We start from the raw sequence: 21,637 nt of genomic DNA on the forward strand, positions 1-21,637 counted from the left end.
CCCTGAAGTGGATATTGATGCAAAGTATCTGAGGAGTGCAAAACACTCCACATGTGTCTATTTTCAGCAATGCCAATATATTCTATTTATCAAGTATTCGGAACGATCACCCAATGGCAAGGATTTCCTCCGTTGCCATTGATTTCGTTTGTACAATCACAGGGACGGCTCGATGGATTCGAGAGATCATTCACCTGAAACAGCAGTTCCAAGGGAGAGACCAGTTGGTTCCACTCAGATAGGTAACCCACTCAGCACAATTCCACACTGACAAATACTCCCAGTAACACATAGACACTCCGATCAGGAGTTGAACTCCAGTTAGCGACCCAAACTGTTCAGTTCTCCAGTTACACATTTCCCTGTAATACATTGTCACCAGGGTTAGTATTCCATTCCAGTTGAGACCCACAATCTGAAGCAGATTCTCCCAGTCATACATGGTTGGGATCAGGTGTTACATGTTAGATGGTGATCCATATGGAGTAAAATTATGCAGTGACAGATACGACCAGTACGACATAATCACTGGGATCACATGTTCCGCTCAAGTTAGTGACCTATCCAAGAATGCAACTCTTCAGTGAAAGAGACACCAAAAATACATGAACATTGGGGGTCAAGTAGTCCATTCTGTTTCAGATCCTTGATACAATATTACAGTGACAGTTATTCGCAGTATTTGCTTCATTTTGCTTGTTCAAGGTGTTAAAATCTATTGTGTTGTACAAAGTGTTCCACTATGAGCAATTACTCTTTGTCTTCCTTCCAGTTGAGGTAAAATAAAAAAAAACAGAGTGGTAATTCAGGAGAAATGACTTAAAATATCATCGATTTTGTATCTGTAAACTGGTGACCACCAAATCTGCTTAAAACCAGAGACGAGCTCATACTGACAGATAAACACAACTTCAAAGATCATACTCACTTACCAGGGACACCGATGACAGAAAGAATCATGTAGTATATTTTCCTGATCGTCTCAAATGTTTGCATACTTTACCGTGAAGTGATCTATCTTTTGAGTGATGTATGCTGGGAGCCTTTGATTTATACTCCCGTGAATTCTCCACAAGGAGAATAAGGTTACAACATTATACAAAATTGTTTTCTTTTGTTTTTAAGTGCAGAAAAAAAAACGATCTTGGACAGCTGGGTCATGCTTTTGTTATGGCAAAATGTATTTATTACTGAGATCTGCTTGGAAAATCCCAAAATCCAGATAATGTTGATAACATTAACTTGCTAAAGGAAATGGTCACTGCAAGTTCAATGCACATTGTGCATGTTTTCAAACTCTATCAATCACATATCTAGAATTCATATTGTTTCAGTGATTTCCTTTATTCTGGTGTGCTCATTCAGTCAAAAAAATTCCACAATTTAGAGTGTGAAATTTAGTCATTGGATTTCTGAGTTTAACAAATACAGTACTCGAAGACAGGACTTAAATCGAAGGCAGTAACTCCAGCTAATATTGTTTCAAATTAACTGAGCAGCTCAAACTGAGAAAGCAGTTCAAGGAATACAACTCCACAAACTTACATGGTCTATCAAATCAGGATAATCGTTCAATTAATGCAGTCTCTCAAACTGGGACATACACTCAACTTGATATAGTCTATCAAGCCAGCACAGATCCTCAATCTGATACAATCCCTCTAACTAATTAAGATCCGCAAAAAAAATCCCTCAAACAACTACAGTCCCTCAAATACTGCAGTCCTTAAAACTAATAAAGGACATCAAACGAATAAAGACCCTCAAACCAAAATAGTCCCTCTAACTAGTATAGTTGCACAAAGTAATAAGACGCTCAAACAAATACAGATCCTCAAAGGAATACAACCACAAATCCAGTTCAATTCAGCGACTGTAATTGGGAGCAGGAAGGCTTGCATTCCCTCACCGGTGTTGGGTATCGCAAAGTTCCATCATGATTGGAGAACAAAGTGGATTGTCTGAAGGAACTTCGAATCACCGCGATACATCAAGAGAAAAGAAAAGAATAGGAGGAAGATCCTCACTGTGGACAACAAAGCAGGAACTAAATCAAAACAAGACCTCAAGAGTCATGATGTCTTGACTATTAGCCCAGTCACATGAAAATGTTATTACAGCCGAGTACAGCTTTGTGTCAGCAGACACCTGTCAGTCTGAAAGATGTGTTAACCATTGCACCCGTATCGTCGACACCGAGTTAGACAAAAACATTCCATGTGGTCATTGATGCAAGCGATTTGGGTGTTGCTGCGGTTTCAAAGAAGATGAAAGAACAGAAATATATTTTGAGTATTTTCTCAGAAAGCTCAATATACATCATTGAGAAAGATGCATTGAGGGAAACTTCTCCTCCCACCAACCACGGGAATCGTAGCGGGTGGGTGGTGCGGGGATGGGGGTGGGGTTGGGGGAGGTGGCATGGAAAGGTCTGTTGGCTTTGGGATTGGCCATTCTGTTCTAAACTGGGTAGTATGGTTTCAGTTAAAAATGTTCTGTTGAGAGTTAATGTTCAATGAAACAATTAAAGTGTTGCAACTGTTGTAAGTTTAAGTTTGGGAACTAAAATATTGATTTAATGGAAATTTGCTTAAGAAAATTGAGGTGACTCCATCCTTGGCTTGTCTCATTAAAATTAATGTTTGGAAAGGAAGTTTAAATTAATGGCTGAATAACAACTCTATAAAATATCTGGACAAATTTAATAGCAATATGCTCAAACTCACTTTTTTTCCAACATTTGGGAGCGAGCGAGGACAGAAAATCCTTCCCATAAGCTCGGTATTGTCATTGCAACTTTTTAATATTTATGTTGCCAGCGATTGATCAGGAGCAGCAGCTCAAATGTGGAGAATATAGTATAATGACAAATTTTAATTGATGGTATGTTTTGTCTAAACAGAGTTAATGCATTTTTGTTTAGTTAGGTTTCATTTGGATTTTCAGAGTTGGGTTTTGATTCGATTTAGTGACAGCCATGTAATGAATAAGAAGAGCTATGCTTGCAGGAAAGCCAGTGCTATAATTTCTTTTCTTTTAACAAAAAGGGGATTTTAAGTCTGTAAGAGGAACAATGCTTGAATTGGAATTAGTTTACAATCTATCCTGCCATGTTTAAGTATTGTTGAAATGTTAAATAATAACTGATTCATTTGTTATAGTTACAGTGTATTGTAAAATAAAGGTTGTTTCAATAATAGCTTCCTCGCATCAATAGAATCAGTCCTGGTGTGAAACATCTTATGCTTGCATTAATGCCAAAATGGCAAATCCTTGGAGACTAGTCTAACTTCACAATAGGGTTTCTTTTTAGTACCCTAACAGTGGCAAGAAGAGCATCATCTTTTGCATGACTTTGGTAGTTTTTATTTGTATTTGTGTCATTTCATTGTAGTATCCCTCTAAAGGCCTGTCACCTAGTTTTTAACACGTTTATTGATTAATTCATTTTAATGGCACGGCTAATATTAGATGCTACATTTATTTTAGGTTCCAGATGGAGTCTTGCAAAAGCTGCCCTGAATTGTATTTTGCTATTTGGTGTATTTTGAGGAAGGGTGCAAGAATCAGAGAAGGATGTCCTGGTGATTTCAAATGAAATAAAATGATCATGTATTCAATAACAAAACACACAAAGAAAAGAACAAGAAATACACTTCATTAACTTAATCATGATACACATAATTTTAAGGTGTACTCACTCTCAAATCCTCTCTCTTCCCTAACTTCAGAGCTGTTTCTGTTGGCAAGATAGAGTCATGGTTACCATACCAGGCAGGTATAAGTTTTGGGATTTCTTCTGATGTAGGGCAGAAGAAACTGTCTGTAAAACAGGCTTTCCTACAGACAGAGATTGATGGGAGTTCGCAAAGCTTTTCCTTCTGTGGGCTGAGTTCTCCCAACAGCTAAATTGTGGAGGTCCTGATATACTATTTCCCATTCAGAACATCCTTTATCAGAACTAACCTCCGCAGAAGTCATGCCAAATTATATGCATCTCATGAGTTCACAATTTAGAGTACAATTATCAAGTTCAAGCATCATCTCCTTCATTAATCCTTGAACATGTTTACTCGCCTCTTTGCATTGTATTTTCCATTGTTATTAAGCTCTCTGCTAAACTTGTGTTTATAGTGTTGTTAGGCAATCATCATGTCAAAAGCATTGGTTCCTTCAACATAGTTATCTCTACAACGTTGTAGTTTCCATTTCTAAAACATTAAAGACTGACAGTCAGTCGAACACACTTCGAACGATCAAATTGGCTTGATTTTCATATCATCATGATTTCCTGACATTAATTGATTTGCCTCTTTGTTATCTTGCTTAATCACTCAATTCAAAAAATTACAAAGAATCATTCCTTCTTTGAAGTTCATGAGTCAATTCGTACAGTTAATCTAAAGTGCACATGGAGAGATATTTTGGACATTAGTTGTTTATTAAAGAGGACACACAGAAATGCAATGTTCCATTCTGGAAACAACTATGCTGTTGATCGAAAGAACATCACCTCGTTCAATGCTTTACCATCTGGCTTCAAAATGAATTAAGGCTCCTTTTCCCCACAGCCACAGCTACTACTAAAGGGTACATTTTGATTCAAAATGATTCTGGTACCATTCAATTGATTGAAGTATTGAGGAGATTCCCTCTTTTGCTTTCCTTACTCATAAGTTGAATAATTGATGTAAACGGACATTTCATTAAACTCTTGAACTGCTCCCTGAACTTAGATTGAGTCACCCCATAGATAAATGTGTTTGTGCAGCAGTTTAATTCCACCAGCATATATCCAACTTCCTTAAAAATATAGGAAGAATTATTAAAATCATCTGGATTCATACCTCTACTTGTATAATACAAGAAGTTTAATGTATATAAAAGCCACAGAAGTATAAAGCTGCCAGATATGGCAAAAAGTAAAATCGTAGACTTCCTTCTGCTCTCCATCTCTGGGTCACTGTGATTCTCCCCCTTATTCTGACTCTTCAGTCCTTTACGGACTCGACTGCTCACTAAAATGTATCTGACTGTCAGAGCATTGAACAACAGAATTAAAATATATGGGAGAAAAGGGGTTGAAATCCTATCAAACCAGTCAAATGCCACCCAAGCAGGATCAGTATAATAGCTTGGATTATTATCACAGAACCAGGGAACATTGTCAATTATCGCGCCAGGTTGAAATGTAAAGTAAAAGGGAATGCATTTTAAACAGTTCAGGATGCAGGTTATTGATAGAACCACGGTTGCCGTTTTCTCAGTGCAATATTTTATTTTCAGTTTCTGACAACAAATGGCCACAAAGCGATCAAAGGAGAACATGACAGTAAACCAGGTCGAGCAGTTTGCAGCTGCAAAAAGTAGGACAACAATAACACTACACACAGGGGTGATGTCCAGAAAAGATCCTGGGAAATAACAAGAACTGATCCGATACAGTACCACCTGAATGAAATTGTATATTAGATCTGACAATGCCATGGCGACCAAGTAACGGGTGGTGCAGGTGGAGAGGCCACACATTTTCCGGGACAGGACCACAGTTGTCAGTAAATTGACTGCAGGCGAGATAAAGAGAAAAAGATTAGATACTTTCAACTAAACTTCATTGTGCATGAACTCATTTAGCGAGTGCATGATTTCACAACTCAGAAATCGTTTATTTGTGTGTGTGTGTGTGTGTGTGAGTGTGTGTCTGTGTGTGCGGATGTGTGTTTACGTGGTGCTCCGGGGGTAATGTTTAAGAAATTTCAATCCCACCATCAAGCTGCCGACTGTCAGATGGAATGAGATTGTGTTGGAGAGAAGGGACAAACAGCCACTCCCTCCAGAACAGCTGGAATTTTCATTATTTAATGATAATCGAATCTCTGATTTAATGAGGTTCGCATTTGTTTCTCTGGCCAGATGCATTTTTCCCTGTTGGATTCCACTTTGATAATCCCAGCCTGAGCAATCCCTGGACACTTGCATTTGGACTACATCAACTCTGGGGTGACATGCTGTTCAGATACTTTGGGATTGCCCCCTCCCAACCACCCACCCGCCCCCTTCCCAGCCTCCATTGCAATTGGGCACTTCATCAGGTCCTCACTGTGAGTGGATGTCTTCGTACTCTGGGGAATTATTGGATAATGCAAGGTCTGAAAATTTCAATATTAAATGCTGATAGGAGCCCCATGACTGAACCACCTCTGGGGTTGGAATGGATTTGAGTGACACTGTGAGGTCTAATAGCTTTTTGTCCACTATTCGGGCAGAGTGAAAGGTTGGTCGCAATCCTTGAATCTGGAAAGTAAACTCACGTGGTCAGAGAAGACAGGGGAGGAAAAATGAAATTCATGAACTTCTCTAATTCCACAGTAAACATTCGTGTTTACAGTAAACATTGCAGGAAAATCATAATAATAATTAAATATTGGTGAGGGAGGACATATTTGATAAAGTGACAAGGATAAGGTAAAACCTCAGTCAGAGGCACAAATATCTGTTCATAATCATCATCAGAATAGGGAATAGTGGCAGTTCTGTCCTACTCTGACCCTGTCAGTGAACAGTTACCGAGCGTTTCTCCTGATGTCGATCAGAACACAACAGGGCAATAACAATATACAGAGTCATCTGGGAGTACAGAACTAAAGTGTTGTTGAAAATGGTGAGATGAGGAAGCTTCTTGTCTTACAGACATCAGGGCATGGTCCTGAAGTGGATATTGATGCAAAGTGTCTGAGGAGTGCAAAACACTCCACTTGCCTCTTTTTTCAGCAATGCCAATATATTCTATTTATCAAGTATTCAGAATGATCACCCAATGGCAAAGATTTCCACCGTTACCATTGATTACATTTGTACAATCATAGGGAGGGCTCGATGGATTCGAGAGATCATTCACGTGAAACAGCAGGTCCAAGGGAGAAACCAGTTGGTTCCACTCAGATTGGAAACCCACTCAGCACAATTCCATACTGACAAATACTTCCAGTAACACATCGACACTCAGATCAGGAGTTCCTCTCCAGTTAGTGACCCAAATTGTTCAGTTCTCCAGTTACACATTTCCCTGTAATACATTGTCACCAGGGTTAGTATTCCATTCCAGCTGAGACCCACAATCTGAAGCAGGTACTCCCAGTAACACATGGTTGGGATCAGGTGTTACATGCTAGTTAGTGATCCATATGGAGTAAAATTATGCAGTGACAGATACGACCAGTACTACATAATCACTGGGATCATATGTTCCACTCAAGTTAGTGACCCATCCAATACATGCAATTCTTCAGTGAAAGAGACACCAAAAATACATGAATGTTTGGGGTCAAGTGGTCCATTCTGTTTAAGATCCTCGGTACAATATTACAGTGACAGTTATTCACAGTATTTGCTTCATTTTGCGAGTTCACGGTGTTAAAATCTATTGTGTTGTACAAAGTGTTCCACTATGAGCAATTTCTCTTTGCCTTCCGTTCAGTTGAGATAAAATAATAAAACCAGAGTGGTAATTGAGGAGATTTGACTTAAAGTATCATCGATTTCGTGCCTGTAAACTGGTGACCACCAAATCTGCTGAAAACCGGAGGCGAGCTCATAATGATAGATAAATACAATTTCAAAGATCATACTCACTTACCAGGGACACCGATGACAGCAAGAACCATGTAGTATATTTTCCTGATCATCTCAAATGTTTCCATACTTTACTGTGAAGTGATCTATCTTTCGAGTTAAACTCTGAGTGATAAATGCTGGGAGCCTTTCATTTATACCCCCGTGAAATCTCCACAGGGAGAATAAGGTTACAACATTCTACGAAATTGTTTTCTTTTGTTTTTAAGTCGCAGAAAAAAATACGATCTTGGACAGCTGGGTCATTCTTTTGTTATGGCAAAATGTATTTATTACTGAGATCTGCTTGGAAAATCCCAAAATCCAGATAATATTGATAACATTAACTTTCTAAAGGAAATGGACACTGCAAGTTCAATGCATTTGGTACATGTCTTCAAACTCTATCAGTCACATATCTAGAATTCATATTGTTTCACTGATTTCCTTTATTCTGGTGTGCTCATTCAGTCAAAAAATTCCACAATTTAGAGTGTGAAATTTAGCCATTGCATTTCTCAATTTAACAAATACAGTACTCAAAGATAGGACTTCAATCAAAGGCAGCAACTCCAGCCAATATTGTATCAAATTAACTGAGCAGCTCAAACTGATAAAGCAGTTCAAAGAATAGAACTCCGCAAACTTACATGGTCTATCAAATCAGGATAATCTTTCAACTAATGCAGTCTCTCAAACTGGGACATACACTCAACTTGATATACTCCCTCAAACCAGCACAGATCCTCAATCTGATACAATCCCTCAAACTAATTAAGCTCTGCAAAAACAATACCTCAAACAACTACAGTCCCACAAATACTGCAGTCCTTAAAACTACTAACGGACATCAAAAGAATAAAGACCCTCAAACCAAAATGGTCCCTCCAACTAATACAGTCCCACAAAGTAACAAGACGCTCAAACGAATACAGATCCTCAAAGGTATACAGCCACAAATCCAGTTCAGTTCAGCAACTGTAATTGGGAGCAGGAAGGCTTGCATTCCCTTACTGGTGTCGGGTCTCAGAAAGTTCCATCATGGCTGGAGAACAAAGTGGATTTTCTGAAGCAACTTCCAATCACCGCGATACATGAACAGAAAAGAAAAGAATAGGAGGAAGATGCTCTCTGTGGACAACAAAGCAGGAGCTAAATTAAAACAAGACCTCAAGAGTTATAATGTCTTGATTATTCGCCGAGCCACATGAAAATTATCAGAGTGATGAATAGGTTATGAAGTGGAGATGCCGGCATTGGACTGGGGTAAACACAGTAAGAAGTCTCACAACACCAGGTTAAAGTCCAACAGATTTATTTGGTAGCAAACACCACGAAGCTTTCGGGGCTCTTCCCCTTCGTCAGGTAAGTGGGGAGTTTTGATCACAAACAGGGCATATAAAGACACACACTCAGTATACAGAATACTGATTAGAATGTGAGTCTTTACAGCTAATCAAGTCTTAAAAGGTGCAGATAATGTGAGTGGAGAGAGCATTAAGCATAGTTTAAAGAGATGGGTATTGTCTCCAGACAGGACAATAAGTGAGATTTTGCAAACTCAGGCAAGTCATGGGGGTTACAGATAGTGTGACATGAACCCAAGACGAGATGCTATGGCAAAGGATGAGCACCGCTCGACAGTCACCAGGCAAGACTGTTCTCTTCTGTTGGCAAACACTTCAGCTGTCACGGGCATTCTGCCTCTGATCTTCGGGTAAGAGTTCTCCAAGGTGACCATCATGACACACGACAGCGCAGAGTCGCTGAGCAGAGACTGATAGCCAAGTTCCTCACACATGAGGATGGCGTCAACCGGGATCTTGGGTTCATGTCACACTATTTGTAACCCCCATGCCTTGCCTGGGCTTGCAAAATCTCACTAACTGTCCTGTCTGGAGACAACGCACATCTCTTTAACCGATGCTTAATGCTATCTCCACTCACATCGTCTGAGCCTTTAAGATTTGATTAGCTGTAAAGACTCACATTCGAATCAGTATTCTGTAAATTGAACATCGATCTTTATATATCCTGTTTGTGATCAGAACTCCCCACTCACCTGACAAAGGTGCAGAGCCCTGAAAGCTTGTGGTGTTCGCTACAAAGTATACCTGTTGGACTCTAACGTGGTGTTGTGAGACTTCTTGCTATGAATAGGTTATCCAGGCGTTAGTGTGGCTGAAGGAATGGTTTGGGAAAGTCTTATCACATTTGATAAGGCACAGGCGCGAATATTTGACAGACTGGGTCTGCACCCTTCAAGGGTCTCCACATGAATGGGACTGGGATTTGTGTCCTTGCAGAAAGGATAAATAAGGTGGTTACAAGGAGATTAACCAGTAAAGTAACAGAGAGAGCCCAGGTAATAAATATAGAACAGAGAATATTAGAACAGAGAATATGGGAGGAGTTTGTGACCCAGTGACCTAGCAATCCAACTGCCTATGATAATGCTGTGGTCATATCTACTGAAGTCCAACCACGGCAACTGGTGGAAATAAAATTCGATTCATTACTAAATGTGGAATTGAGAGCTTGTCTAAGTAATGGTGGATACAGAACTATCATCATTTGTCACAAAAAACCTTCTGGTTCACTGACGTCTTTTTGATGAGGGCGAAGAAATCTGCCATCCTTACACGATCTGTCCTGTATGTGAATCCAGATTCACAATAATAAGATTGATAATTAACTGTCTTCTGACTGGACCACATAAATCCATTTGATGGCAATTAGAGATAGGCAATAATTGTCTTGCCAGACAGGCTACATCCCATGAACAAATGTACATTTCCAAATATACAGGCAACAATAAAGAGAAAAAGAGTTGCACAAGAAAGAACAAAAAGGAGTGGAGTAAAACAAGAGTTAGAAAGTATGTTCTGAACAATACTGTTAAAAAGGAAACCATTCATAATTGACCAGGGAGAGGAATAGGAAATGTACGAATGAAACTTGACATTAGAAGGACAAGTTAGGCTTTTTGGTCCAAATTTTCCTTCTTTATGAAAATGCTGGGAGAATGAGAAATATATTAAATACAGGCACGTACATAAATTGGAGGGCATTTAAATCAGTTATGGGATGTGCGCATCATTCACTCTGACACCATACTTGCCTTTGTGAAGATGGTGATGTTCTGCCTTCTTACTGCTGCAGCCTCTGGCGTCGAGGTACACCAGAAGTGCTGTTAAGGATGGAGTTCCAGGACATTCATTAATGAAGCAACCACGATATATTTCAAAATCGGGATGTCAATTGGCTTGGAGGGAAACTTGTATTTGGTGATGTCCCAGGTATCTGTTTCTTATGTCTTCCGAGATAGTGGTGGTCATGGGTTTGGAAGGTGCTGCCGAAGGAGGCTGGGTGATTCCCTGCAGTGCATTTTGAAGATGTTACATATGACTGGAACTGTGTATCCGTGGTGGAGAGAGTGAATATTTGTGGAAGTGGTCTTAATCAAAGAGCTGCTTTGTCCTGGATGACGGCAAATTACTTCAGTGTCACTGAAACTGTGCTCACCCTGTCAAATGGACAGTATGCCATCACACATCTGATTTGTGTCCGATAGATGGTGGACAGGCTTTGGGGATTCCAGAGGTTGATTACTCATTGCAAGATACATAACCTCTGACCTGTTCTTTTTGCAACAGTATTTGTATGGCTCCAGCAGTTCAATCTGATCAATGGTAACTCCAGGATGTTATGAGTGGGGGATTCAGGGATGATAATACACTGTTTATGAAGGCCGAAGGTTAGATTAACTCTTCTTCGCAATGGTCATTGCCTAGAAATAATGAGAGGCGAATCTTCCTTACCAGATGTCGGCTGAAGTCTGGATGTTGTTCAGGTCTTGCTACATTAAGGCATTAATCTCTTCAGTATCTGCAGAGATCTTAATGGCGCTGAGCACCGTGCGGTCATCAGCGAATATTCCCAGTTTGATGGAAGGAAGGTGACATCTGAAGGCAGCTTCTTTTTTTTTTAGGCCCAGAAATCTACCCTGAGTACCCAGAGATACTGAGATGACGTGGACCTGATGGTTACATTCTGCCTCTTCAGACACTGTCCACCATCTGCAAGGCACAAGACAGGAATCTGATTGAACAATCTCCATTTGCCCGGATGAAAGTGATTCCGCCAATGCTCAAGGAGTTCCACATAACACAAAATGTGACCCATTCAATCTCTCCTCACCAGTGCACGGTTGCACTGTGGTGTGTACATGTACAAGATGCACTGGAACAACTTTCATCTCTCTTTCCAAACCTGCGACCTTTACCATCTGGAATGAGAAGCCAGAAACTGCATGGAAACAAATCACCTTTCATACATCTCCAAACCACACACCATATGGATTGGGACCTATTTCACTGTTCGTATGGTCACTGCATTAGCATCCTGATACTCCCTGCCTCACAGCCAGTTAGACTGCAACAGCTCCAAAGTATGTCTCAACATCTCCTCCTATTGGGCAATGAGTAATGGGCCTGTTACAGTGCAAAGTGATGTTTAGTTTGAGGTTCTGTATTATGCTCAATATTGTCTGAAGTTGTAGAATCAGTTTGAAAATACATTGAATCAATTTCCCCACTTGAATTATTTAACAAATTGCAACAGTTGAAGAGGGCAGCTGCAACTAGGGCCACATTACTGCCACCCAGAGAGGAATCTCAACTTCAGAATTCAATTCCTGACTGCCGGCAGCAGAGTGAGGTGCAATGAAGTGAAGGGGTGGCAGGGTAGCACAGTGGTTAGCACTGCTGCCTCACAGCACCAGAGATCCGGGTTCGATTTCTGGCTTGATCTACCATATGTGTAGAGTTTGTACTTTCCCCTCGGGTCTGTATGGGTTTCTCCCGGGTGCTCCGGTTTCCTCCCACAGTCCAAAGATGTGCGGGATAAGTTGATTGGTCGTGTAAAATGGCTACTCAGTGTCAGAGGCAATAGCAGGATAAATATGTGGAACTATGGGCTTAGGAGCCTGGTGGGATTTTGCAGACTCGATGGGCCGAATGGCCCCCTTCTGCACTGTAGGTATCCCTACTATGGTCCTCCAAGGTGCTTTTGATAAAGATGAGGGTGTGCATGTGTTGGGGGTGGCGGGGTTTGGGGAAGGGGAGTACGGAGCGGATGGTTAGAACTAGGATCATAGTCTCACAACAACAGGTATGCCAATTGTCAATGGAGTGAGGAAGAGAGTCTTCAGAAAGAAGGTGGTGACTTTTTTGTGCTCACAACCTCCAACGAGGCTGTGAAGGCTCAGTGGCTGAGTATGTTCAAAGCAGAGGCCCATAGATTACTAGGCCGAAATGACATCAAGCAATCTGAGTGTCATGCAGTAAGATGGAAGATCAGCCATTATCTAGTTTATTGGTGGACCAGGTTTGATGGGCCAATTGGCAGATCAGGCATGATGGGCTCATTGGCCTTTCCCTGCTCAAATCTTCCCATTTATGTGACTTAGAGGTGGAACTTGAGATCTTTACATGTTCAACACTGTTTCAAAATCAGTGAGCTTCGAATTTTCATCAATTAATAAATGTAATCAAAGTTGCTCTATTTTTAAGATTTACCAAATAAGTTTCCCACAACAGTGATCGAACTCCGATGTTGTCATCTGTTTGTAACTTCATGGTCTCAGTGGAAATCCCACATTATATCGGTTTAATGTCCTGAACTGCATCAACTCAGAATTTAATTCCCAGAGATTGACAAACAGTGTGAAGGGACAGAGACAGGGAAGCTTCGAAACCCTTGCTCCAGTTTTCATCTGATTTGATTTATTTATGTCAAATATATTGAGATATAAAGTGTTGTTTCTTGCACGGTATACAGACAAAGTATACCATTCATTGGGTGCATAGTGGAGGGAAAGGAAATATAGTCTTTTCGTAACAGTACAGTGTAGAGAAAGATTAGCTTAACATGTGGTGGGTCCATTCAAAAGTCTGATTATGGGGGTTGGTGATGCTTAATTGACCTTAGTGTCCAAAGATGTGCAGATTAGATAGATTAGACATTCTTAATGGGGTTAAGGGAGAAGGGCAGAGGATGAGGACTAGAAGATATTCCATCAGAGAGTCTGTACAGACCCGATGGGTCGATTTGACTTCCGCTGCGCTGGAGGGATTCTGTGGTTCTAATAAGTACAGCTGCTGCAAACGTTGTGTGCTAATCATTATAGTGCTGATTATATTTTGCAACAATGTACTGTGGTTACAAGTGTTGTATTTTGTTTTCTGTACTTTGAATGTGGCAGTGGGTTCCATTCCTATGATGGATTAATTTGACACACCAGTAATTGTCTCTTTAAGACATGCAACCGACATCAATCTCCACCCTTTGAGACATTTTCTCTCAAGACAAGTGTACATATAGGCTGTCAGAATACAGATGTCAGTCTGAGGACAATAAGCATTACCAATATTACACTGTTAATAATTAGATGAATGGTAGTGCACGTCTTCATAAATAAGACATTGTAATATCTGCAAAATTATGAAAGAACTATTGACTTCTAAAATAAAAATTCAGCTACTAGAACAACATTGCATTTACAGCACTGAAACTGTCAAATTGCTTTCTGTCAATATTTATGCTCCACAAGATGGGCTGAATGGCTCCGAATCCCTCCTAATCTAACCTGATGAGTAGTTTATAGAATATCTTCAATGCAGAGGCCCAGCTTCACATGATTAATCTCATTTGCTTCCTGACTTATCTATCCCCATTTCAGGGGAATGGCTGTTCACCAATCTTTACTACATACTGACGTCCCCAACTCTCTTGATTAGGTTTGCTCCCACCCAACAAGGGCGTATTTCCACCCTATAAACCTCTCTGACTCGATGACTCTAATTGACATATTTGAAACAGCCTCATTGCCTCTCCTGCCTGTCAGGTTAGCTGAGAGGAACTTTCTGCTTCATTTTCAGCTCTGACATTGGTGACTTGGCTCCCTTCCAATAATCAGAGAGCGAGTGCACAAGTCAGTTACCTACGATCTCTGCAGGGATGATTGCTGCTGTTTTCCCTTCCTTCTCTGCCAAACACTTTGGCGCACTCAAACCTAGTCTGCACTGAATAGCTTTGCAGCTGAATATCCCCGTGTCTTGTGTATGCTTATAAAGTAGAGAACCCACAACAGGAGGCCGTAACTTGCAGGATGTGATTTGTACTGAGAAGATAATCAGCTTCTATAATCTCCACAAGAGAGTACAGTTCGGAAATATATTGCTTTGTGTGTTTGGTATGACTCTTTCTGGAAAAATAATGTGGTATTCCAAATTCTTTCGCGACTGTGGGACATAAATTTCCCAGACAGCTCCTGAAACAAAATTCGAAGAATTTCCATCTTCGCTCATCTTTGACACAGATGTCATTGTTGAAAAACACAAGTCTTAATTAAAAGTTTGATCTGTTTGTTTGTTACTTAAGGTTTTGATCTGTATCCTGACCATCTGTGTCATGAGAGAGCCATTCATTGACCGTCTCCAACAAGAGAAAACCCAGCCATCTTCTCTTGACTTCCACTGACATTACCGCAGCCTAACAGTCAGCACCAACACCTTGCAGTGAATGTGGGAGATGCAGCAGTTCACATTGACCAGAAACTAGCTGGACAAGTTAAATAAGTGCTGCAGTGACAAGCTGCAGTCAGAGGACGGGTACCATGCAATGAGTAACTCCCCATCACACAGCCTACCTACGATTTACAAGGAGAACGCCAGGAATGTGATGGGATTCTCAACACTCGCCTGATTGAAAGATACTGAACCAACACGCCAGAAGCTGCAAACCATCCAGGGCGGCATACCGTTCGCCTACCTTACATATTCACTCCCTCCATCACCAGTGCACTGTGGCTGTATTGTGTACCATACACAAGATGTAATGCAGCTACACTTCAAACCTCCTTTGATGACACTTTCCAAATTTATGACATCTACCACCTGGAAGGACAAAACTGTCGGTGCAGGAAACGGCACCACCTGCAGGTTCCACTCCAAGTCATACAACTTTGTGATTTGGGAACATATCACTGTGCCTTCATGGCAATTGTGTCAAAATCATGGCACTCTCCCTCCCAAACAGTAGTGTGGGGGGACATCGAAACCCGATGCAGCATTTCAAGAAAACCAACGTCTCCCCCATTACATGAAACAATTAAAAGACGCAATAATTTGGGTCACAATGTTAATTTGAGGTTGGAATTACTCTGAGGGACTGCATTTAGTTAATGGACTGTATCAGTTTGAGGACAGTATCAATTTGAGTGTCTGTATTAGTTCGAGAGGATGCGGTTGTTTGAGGGGCTGTATTAGTTTGAGAGAATTTAAGAGTTGAGAGAACGTACCAGTTTGAGAGAATACCTTAGTTTGAGGGACTGTTTCAGTTTGTGAGATTGCATCTGCTTGTGGGACTGCAACAGTTGTGGGATTGTAACAGTTTGAGAGAATATATTAAGTTAAGAGAATGCATTCATTTGAGGGACTGTATTAGTTTGAGTGATTATAACAGTTGATGGATTGTACCAGTTTGAGAAGTTGTATCGTTGGATGGAATGGTACTAGTTTGGGGACTGCATTAGTTTAATGGACAGCACCAGTTAGGGTTTGTACCAATTTGAGAGAATCTGTTCATCTTGAGGAGCTGTATCAATTTGAGGGACTGTATCAATTTGACGAATTGTTTTCTTTTCAGAGAAAGTCCTCATCTGATTTATTGAGTGGACTGGTACGTGTTAAAGAATGATATGGAGATGCCGGCGTTGGACTGGGGTAAATACAGTAAGAAGTCTCACAACACCAGGTTAAAGTCCAACCAGTTTATTTGAGAGTAAAAATGATCCTTTTCACTATCAAATAAACTTGTTGGATTTTAACCTGGTGTTGTGAGACTTCCTACATGTTAAAGAAGGCAGCCACATCTCAGATGCAGCCGCACAGTCCTGAGAAGACAGTTCATATTTGAAATGGTAATTGCTGAATAGACACAGCTGAGAAAATCGTCATTGTAATATTGTGAGATCTGGGGAAGGACATGATGCTGTGAGACTTATCAACACGATTGCTCAGAGAATAGAACTTCCAATTATTATTTGGTGAATTTGTGTGAATAAAACTGATCAGTCTTTTGTTTATCCCAATGTAATCTCAGATCTAAACATGGTCTTTCACAACAGGCAGTGAACTCAGCTGTTGCAAAATGCTGACTTGTTTTGTTTTCAGAAACACATTTGAAAGATGTTGTAACTTCAACGTCCCCATGGAGATGTCACAGTGTATAAAAACAGTGAATATATCACACACGTGTTGAATTCAGAGAGATTGCCTGTACCACCAAGGACAGATCACACCCTACAGAAAAATATGGAACCATTTCAAAGGATTCTAAAAATATACTACACAATTCTTGCTATCATTGGTGTACCTGGTAAGTGACTAAGAACGCTGAAGTTGTGTGAGTTGTTTTCTGTTTTACTCTGTGATTGGTAATGTTATACACTGATCTACTGGTGACTGTTATAATAAACTCGATCAATGAGATCATTTGATTCAGTGTGTAGCTGAATCAGACATCAGTATATGCAACTCTGAGAGGAGAGATCTTCCTGGATGGAAATGTTACAGTACAGTTATAATACATGTGGGTCACCACCCAGAACAATTTGTTTCTTTTGTTATGTCCAGGTTTGTGCTGATGAGTCTCTCCACCTCACAGATCTGTTTCTGTGTTTCTGAATGTCACCAGTGACTAAGCCAAATATTTTTTTTTGTTGTTGGCTCAAAGTGTTGTGAATAAATGTATCCAATGAAATACATTGATACTGTTCAGTCTCCACTGGAACTGCTACAGAAATGTTAAAAACAAATAGTTAAACATGGGAACCACCCAGTTACAGCATTCAAACCCTGTGGACAATAACGTCCTCCCACACACAGCATAACTGCTGAAAACACTGTTTTTGTTTCATTGCTGTTTCCCTCAACACAGCTTTGAGAATCTGTGGATGATAGATGTTTTTTATTATTATTGGCATTCACAGGGGGTGAATTTTGGGCTATGTCAATTAAATTCCCAAATGTTCAATGTTTAACAGACCAGTAATAATCCAGATCGTGAGTTTCAACACACATAGCTTACACTGATCTCCACTTTTAGCTCAGTGACGTATATCCCCTCGAGAAAAGACAGTTATGACTGAAGAACATTGATGTTGCATTTCGGAATGTAGAAATCAGTTTGGAAACAGTAAATGTGAACATTATTGCATTGCTAGTAATGAAATAAATAGTGTACATCTCAATTAAAACGTCACTTCTCCAAAGTTATCAAAGTATTGCTAAACGTGATTAATTAATTAATTAAAAGGGTAATATCGAACATGTAGCTCAGGTACAAACCATATGGCCTTCGATGTACAACACAGAAACTTTCTCCCATCACTCTCCATGTGACTGTTTAGCACAGCTTTCTGTATTCTGTACCACTGTCTGTTTTTACCCCTGAAATTCCCTTTAAGTTAATTCACCCTATTCACATTAACGTCTCCAAGTTGTCGTGAAATCCACATTCTGACCATTCTTTGAGAAGATCTGTTGCCCAAGTACAGTTTTGGATTTATTAATGACTATGGTATTTTAATGATATTTTATCTCAGACCACCCATCAATTGTAGATGTCTTCTCTGTGGCCACTTTATCAAACACATTCCTCATTTTCCAGCACCTGTCGATCTGAGATCAGCATTAACTTTTCTAAAGAAAGACCTCGACCTGTTCCTTCTTTCTGGGCAGTTAAAATCTCTCAATTCTGATATTACCCATCTCAAAGATTTTGTACCTTCTGCTGTGCATTCAGACCCTTGTTGTACTCTGGCAACCAGACTGTGCACAATGTGTTCATTATCAAGAACCAATGTTTTATATAGGTTTACGGTAACCTTTTTTATTTTCAATTCTTTCCCACTCAAAATGAAACTCGGTGATTTCTTTGATGTTTTATAATGTGTGTGGTGAATTTAGATGATTTGTGCATCTGGAGGCCTTTCTTCTTTATCTTGACCTTTTATTTTACATCACATATGTAGGAACATGACTTGACCAGTTAAGAGCAAACTCTAGACATTTATTAATGAACAACAACTATTTACAGCCTGATGCACATTTATGCTTCCAGACATGACTTTAGGCTCTAACTGCTAGAACAAGCCGAGACAAGTTGGAGTGAAGCCCCAACTCGTTTCCCGATTGTTCAGCCCTGGTCATGTGACCCTTTCAGAATATTGCCCCTGAAAGGGGTCAGACACCAGCCCTCCCCCTCCCAATTCCTTTATGGACAGCAAAATAGTTCATTTAGATTGTCCCCATAATTTACAATTACAATTACAATTGGGGCGGCACGTTGGCACAGTGGTGAGCACTGCTGCCTCACAGCTCCAGGGACTTGGGTTCGATTCCCGACTTGGGTCACCGTCTCTGTGGAGTTTGCACATTCTCCCCATGTTGGCATGGGTTTCTTCCGGGTGCTCTGGTTTCCTTCCACAGTTCAAAGATGTGTAGCATAGGTGGATTGGCCATGTTAAATTGCTCCTTAGTATCAGGGGGACTAGCTGCGGTAAATGCATGGGGTTCTGGGGATGGGGCCTGGGTGAGATTGTGGCCAGTGCAGACTCGATGGGCCAAATGGCCTCCTTCTGCCCTGTAGGGATTCTATGATTCTATGGAGCTCCTGACTGTTTTGATTACATCATTCCTTGTCTCCTTGTTAATAATTACAGTTTCCCAGAATTGCCTATTCTTTTTCCAATCATTATTTGCCAGTTTGATTCTGCCCATTATAAATTACTTTCTTTCTCCCTCTCTCTCTGTGCATTGATTTATTTTTACCTGCAGAGTATTTGATTGCAGGAGTAAATACGCCTTTCCACACTTGCATAGCACATTGTTGATGCTGAACCAGGATCATTTTGTGCAGTTTCACTTCCTTTACCAAAGGATCAATACATTCTCTGGACAAGGAATTTATTTTTTCATTCATCCATGGTATGTAGTTGTCTCTGCTTGGGCCAGCATTTATTGCCCATCCCATATTGCCAGTACATGGCATGCTATTTCAGACGGCAGGTAAAAGTCAAGATTCAACTTGGCTCTGGGCTCACATGCAGATTCCTGACACGGTATGAGTGAATCTGTGTTATTGTGGGTCAATCCACAACACGTGGACTGTAGTGTTTCAAGAAGAAAGCTCACCAACACATTTTCAAGGCAAACTTGGGACATGCATTAAATGCTGGTCAGCCATATGCCATCAATGAATTAAAAAAAATCAGATTTCATGGGAATCGACAATGCTTTCATGAATGCCAGGAATGGGATTTTACTGTCCCGTCCGCCATGGGAATTGGGATTGGTGATGAATAGACAGTGGAAAGGCCTGTTGATCTAGCGTGGGATTTTATGGTTTTAAGACAAGTGAGGCTGGAAAATCCCACCCCAGATATTTGTTGACAAAGAATCTCTGAAACGTAATTTCCATTCTTTGTTCTCTCTTACAGTTAACTTAGCTGCGATATTAATCCTGTCCCGAGGCAGGTGCGGCCTCTCCGCCTGCACGACTCGTTACCTGGTAGCCATGGCGACAGCGGATCTACTGTTCATTATCTGTTCAGTCTTACTCTATCGAATAGGTCCTTATTATTTCCCTTTATCATTCCTAGAAATCACTCCTGTGTGTTCTGTTACCTTTGTCCTGCTTTATGCAACCTCAGAGTGTTCTGTCTGGTTCACCGTCACTTTCTCCTTTGATCGATTTGTGGCCATTTGTTGCCAGAAGCTGAAAACAAAATATTGCACTGAGAGAACTGCGGCTGTGGTTCTAGCAGCAACCAGCATTCTGCTCTGTTTAAAGAATATTCCCTTCTACTTTAGATTTGAACCTAGAGAGATAATTGGTAATGTTCCCTGGTTTTGTCAGGAAAAGCCAAGCTATTATATTGATCCAAGATGGGTGGCATTTGACTGGTTTGATAAGATTTTAAGCCCATTTCTCCCATATTTTTCAATTCTGTTGCTCAACGCTCTGACAGTCAGATGCATCTTAATGACCAGTCAAGACCGTAAGGGACTTAGGGGTCAGAGCAAGGGAGAGAATCACAGTGACCCAGAGATGGAAAGCCGAAGGAAGTCTGTGATTTTACTCTTCACCATATCCGGCAGCTTCATACTTCTCTGGCTGTTATATGTTACATATTTCTTTTATTATACAACTACTGGAATCAATTCTGAATCTTACAGTGATTCTTTATATGTCTTTGCGGAAGTTTCAGTTATGCTGGTAGATTTAAGTTGTTGCACAAACACATTTATTTATGCAGTAACTCAGAGCAAATTTAGGGAACAGTTAAAGTGTGCAGTGGGACATCCGATTGCAACAGTTATCCAATTAATTAATAAAGAAGGCAACTGAGAACAGCCCAGAGGAGGACAAAAGTCTCTACTCCATGAATGTAAAATTGATCCAAATTCCTGCAACTGAAATTGACAAGATTCTAAAATTACCCCAATAACAATGGACATGAGGGGAAATCATGTGGAGATGCTAGCATTGGACTGGGATAAAGAAGGAACAATTACATTTGCTGTTTCTTTTCATCTGTGCCTGGAAATTGAGGGATTCTTTAGTTCTTCACGGAAGCAACTGTATCTTTTTACTTTCTCTGCGGATTAACCAGCCTCCTAGCTTCAGGAAAAGAAGCAGCTTTCTCTGCATTTTGGTTTTACATCTCAAAACCTTAACCGTCATTTTTGTAAAGCATTTTCTGTGAAAGTAGAGGTTTCCAGCTTCTTCAAAACTGCTTCATTACTTCTTCTTGTGAATGCTGGCTTTTCCATGAACTACAATAAACAGAGTCCCTGTGTTAACTGTTTAAGAGATGGTGTATTTTTCAAAACACATCTGCTTTTGAAATGTTCTTAGACTTTGAAGATTATCTATTTTATTTGAAGAGAGGAGTAAG

The 21,637-nt window shown here is 40.3% G+C and overlaps 1 protein-coding gene across 1 annotated transcript; it reads left to right on the top strand.

The window, feature by feature from the left end:
• Positions 1 to 440: 440 nt before the first annotated feature.
• LOC145348652 (G-protein coupled receptor 15-like) lies at positions 441 to 21,087 on the top strand. The gene is made up of 3 exons (XM_080196818.1): positions 441 to 551; positions 706 to 777; positions 20,119 to 21,087. Exons 1-3 carry the CDS (start codon positions 441 to 443, stop codon positions 21,085 to 21,087), a joined length of 1,152 nt encoding a protein of 383 aa, XP_080052944.1.
• The last annotated feature ends 550 nt before the right edge of the window (positions 21,088 to 21,637 follow it).

The sequence above is a fragment of the Carcharhinus amblyrhynchos genome, chromosome 9 (genome assembly GCF_965287045.1).
Source record: "Carcharhinus amblyrhynchos chromosome 9, sCarAmb.v2.hapA, whole genome shotgun sequence".
In the NCBI taxonomy this organism is placed as follows: Eukaryota; Metazoa; Chordata; class Chondrichthyes; order Carcharhiniformes; family Carcharhinidae; genus Carcharhinus; species Carcharhinus amblyrhynchos.

Coding starts and splice junctions, on each gene's coding strand:
- LOC145348652 (XM_080196818.1), top strand. CDS start 441: ATGGTTGGGATCAGGTGTTACATGTTAGATGGTGATCCATATGGAGTA. Junction 552..705: donor GGATCACATGTTCCGCTCAA/GTTAGTGACCTA, acceptor TGCTTGTTCAAG/GTGTTAAAATCTATTGTGTT. Junction 778..20,118: donor TTGTCTTCCTTCCAGTTGAG/GTAAAATAAAAA, acceptor ATCCCACCCCAG/ATATTTGTTGACAAAGAATC.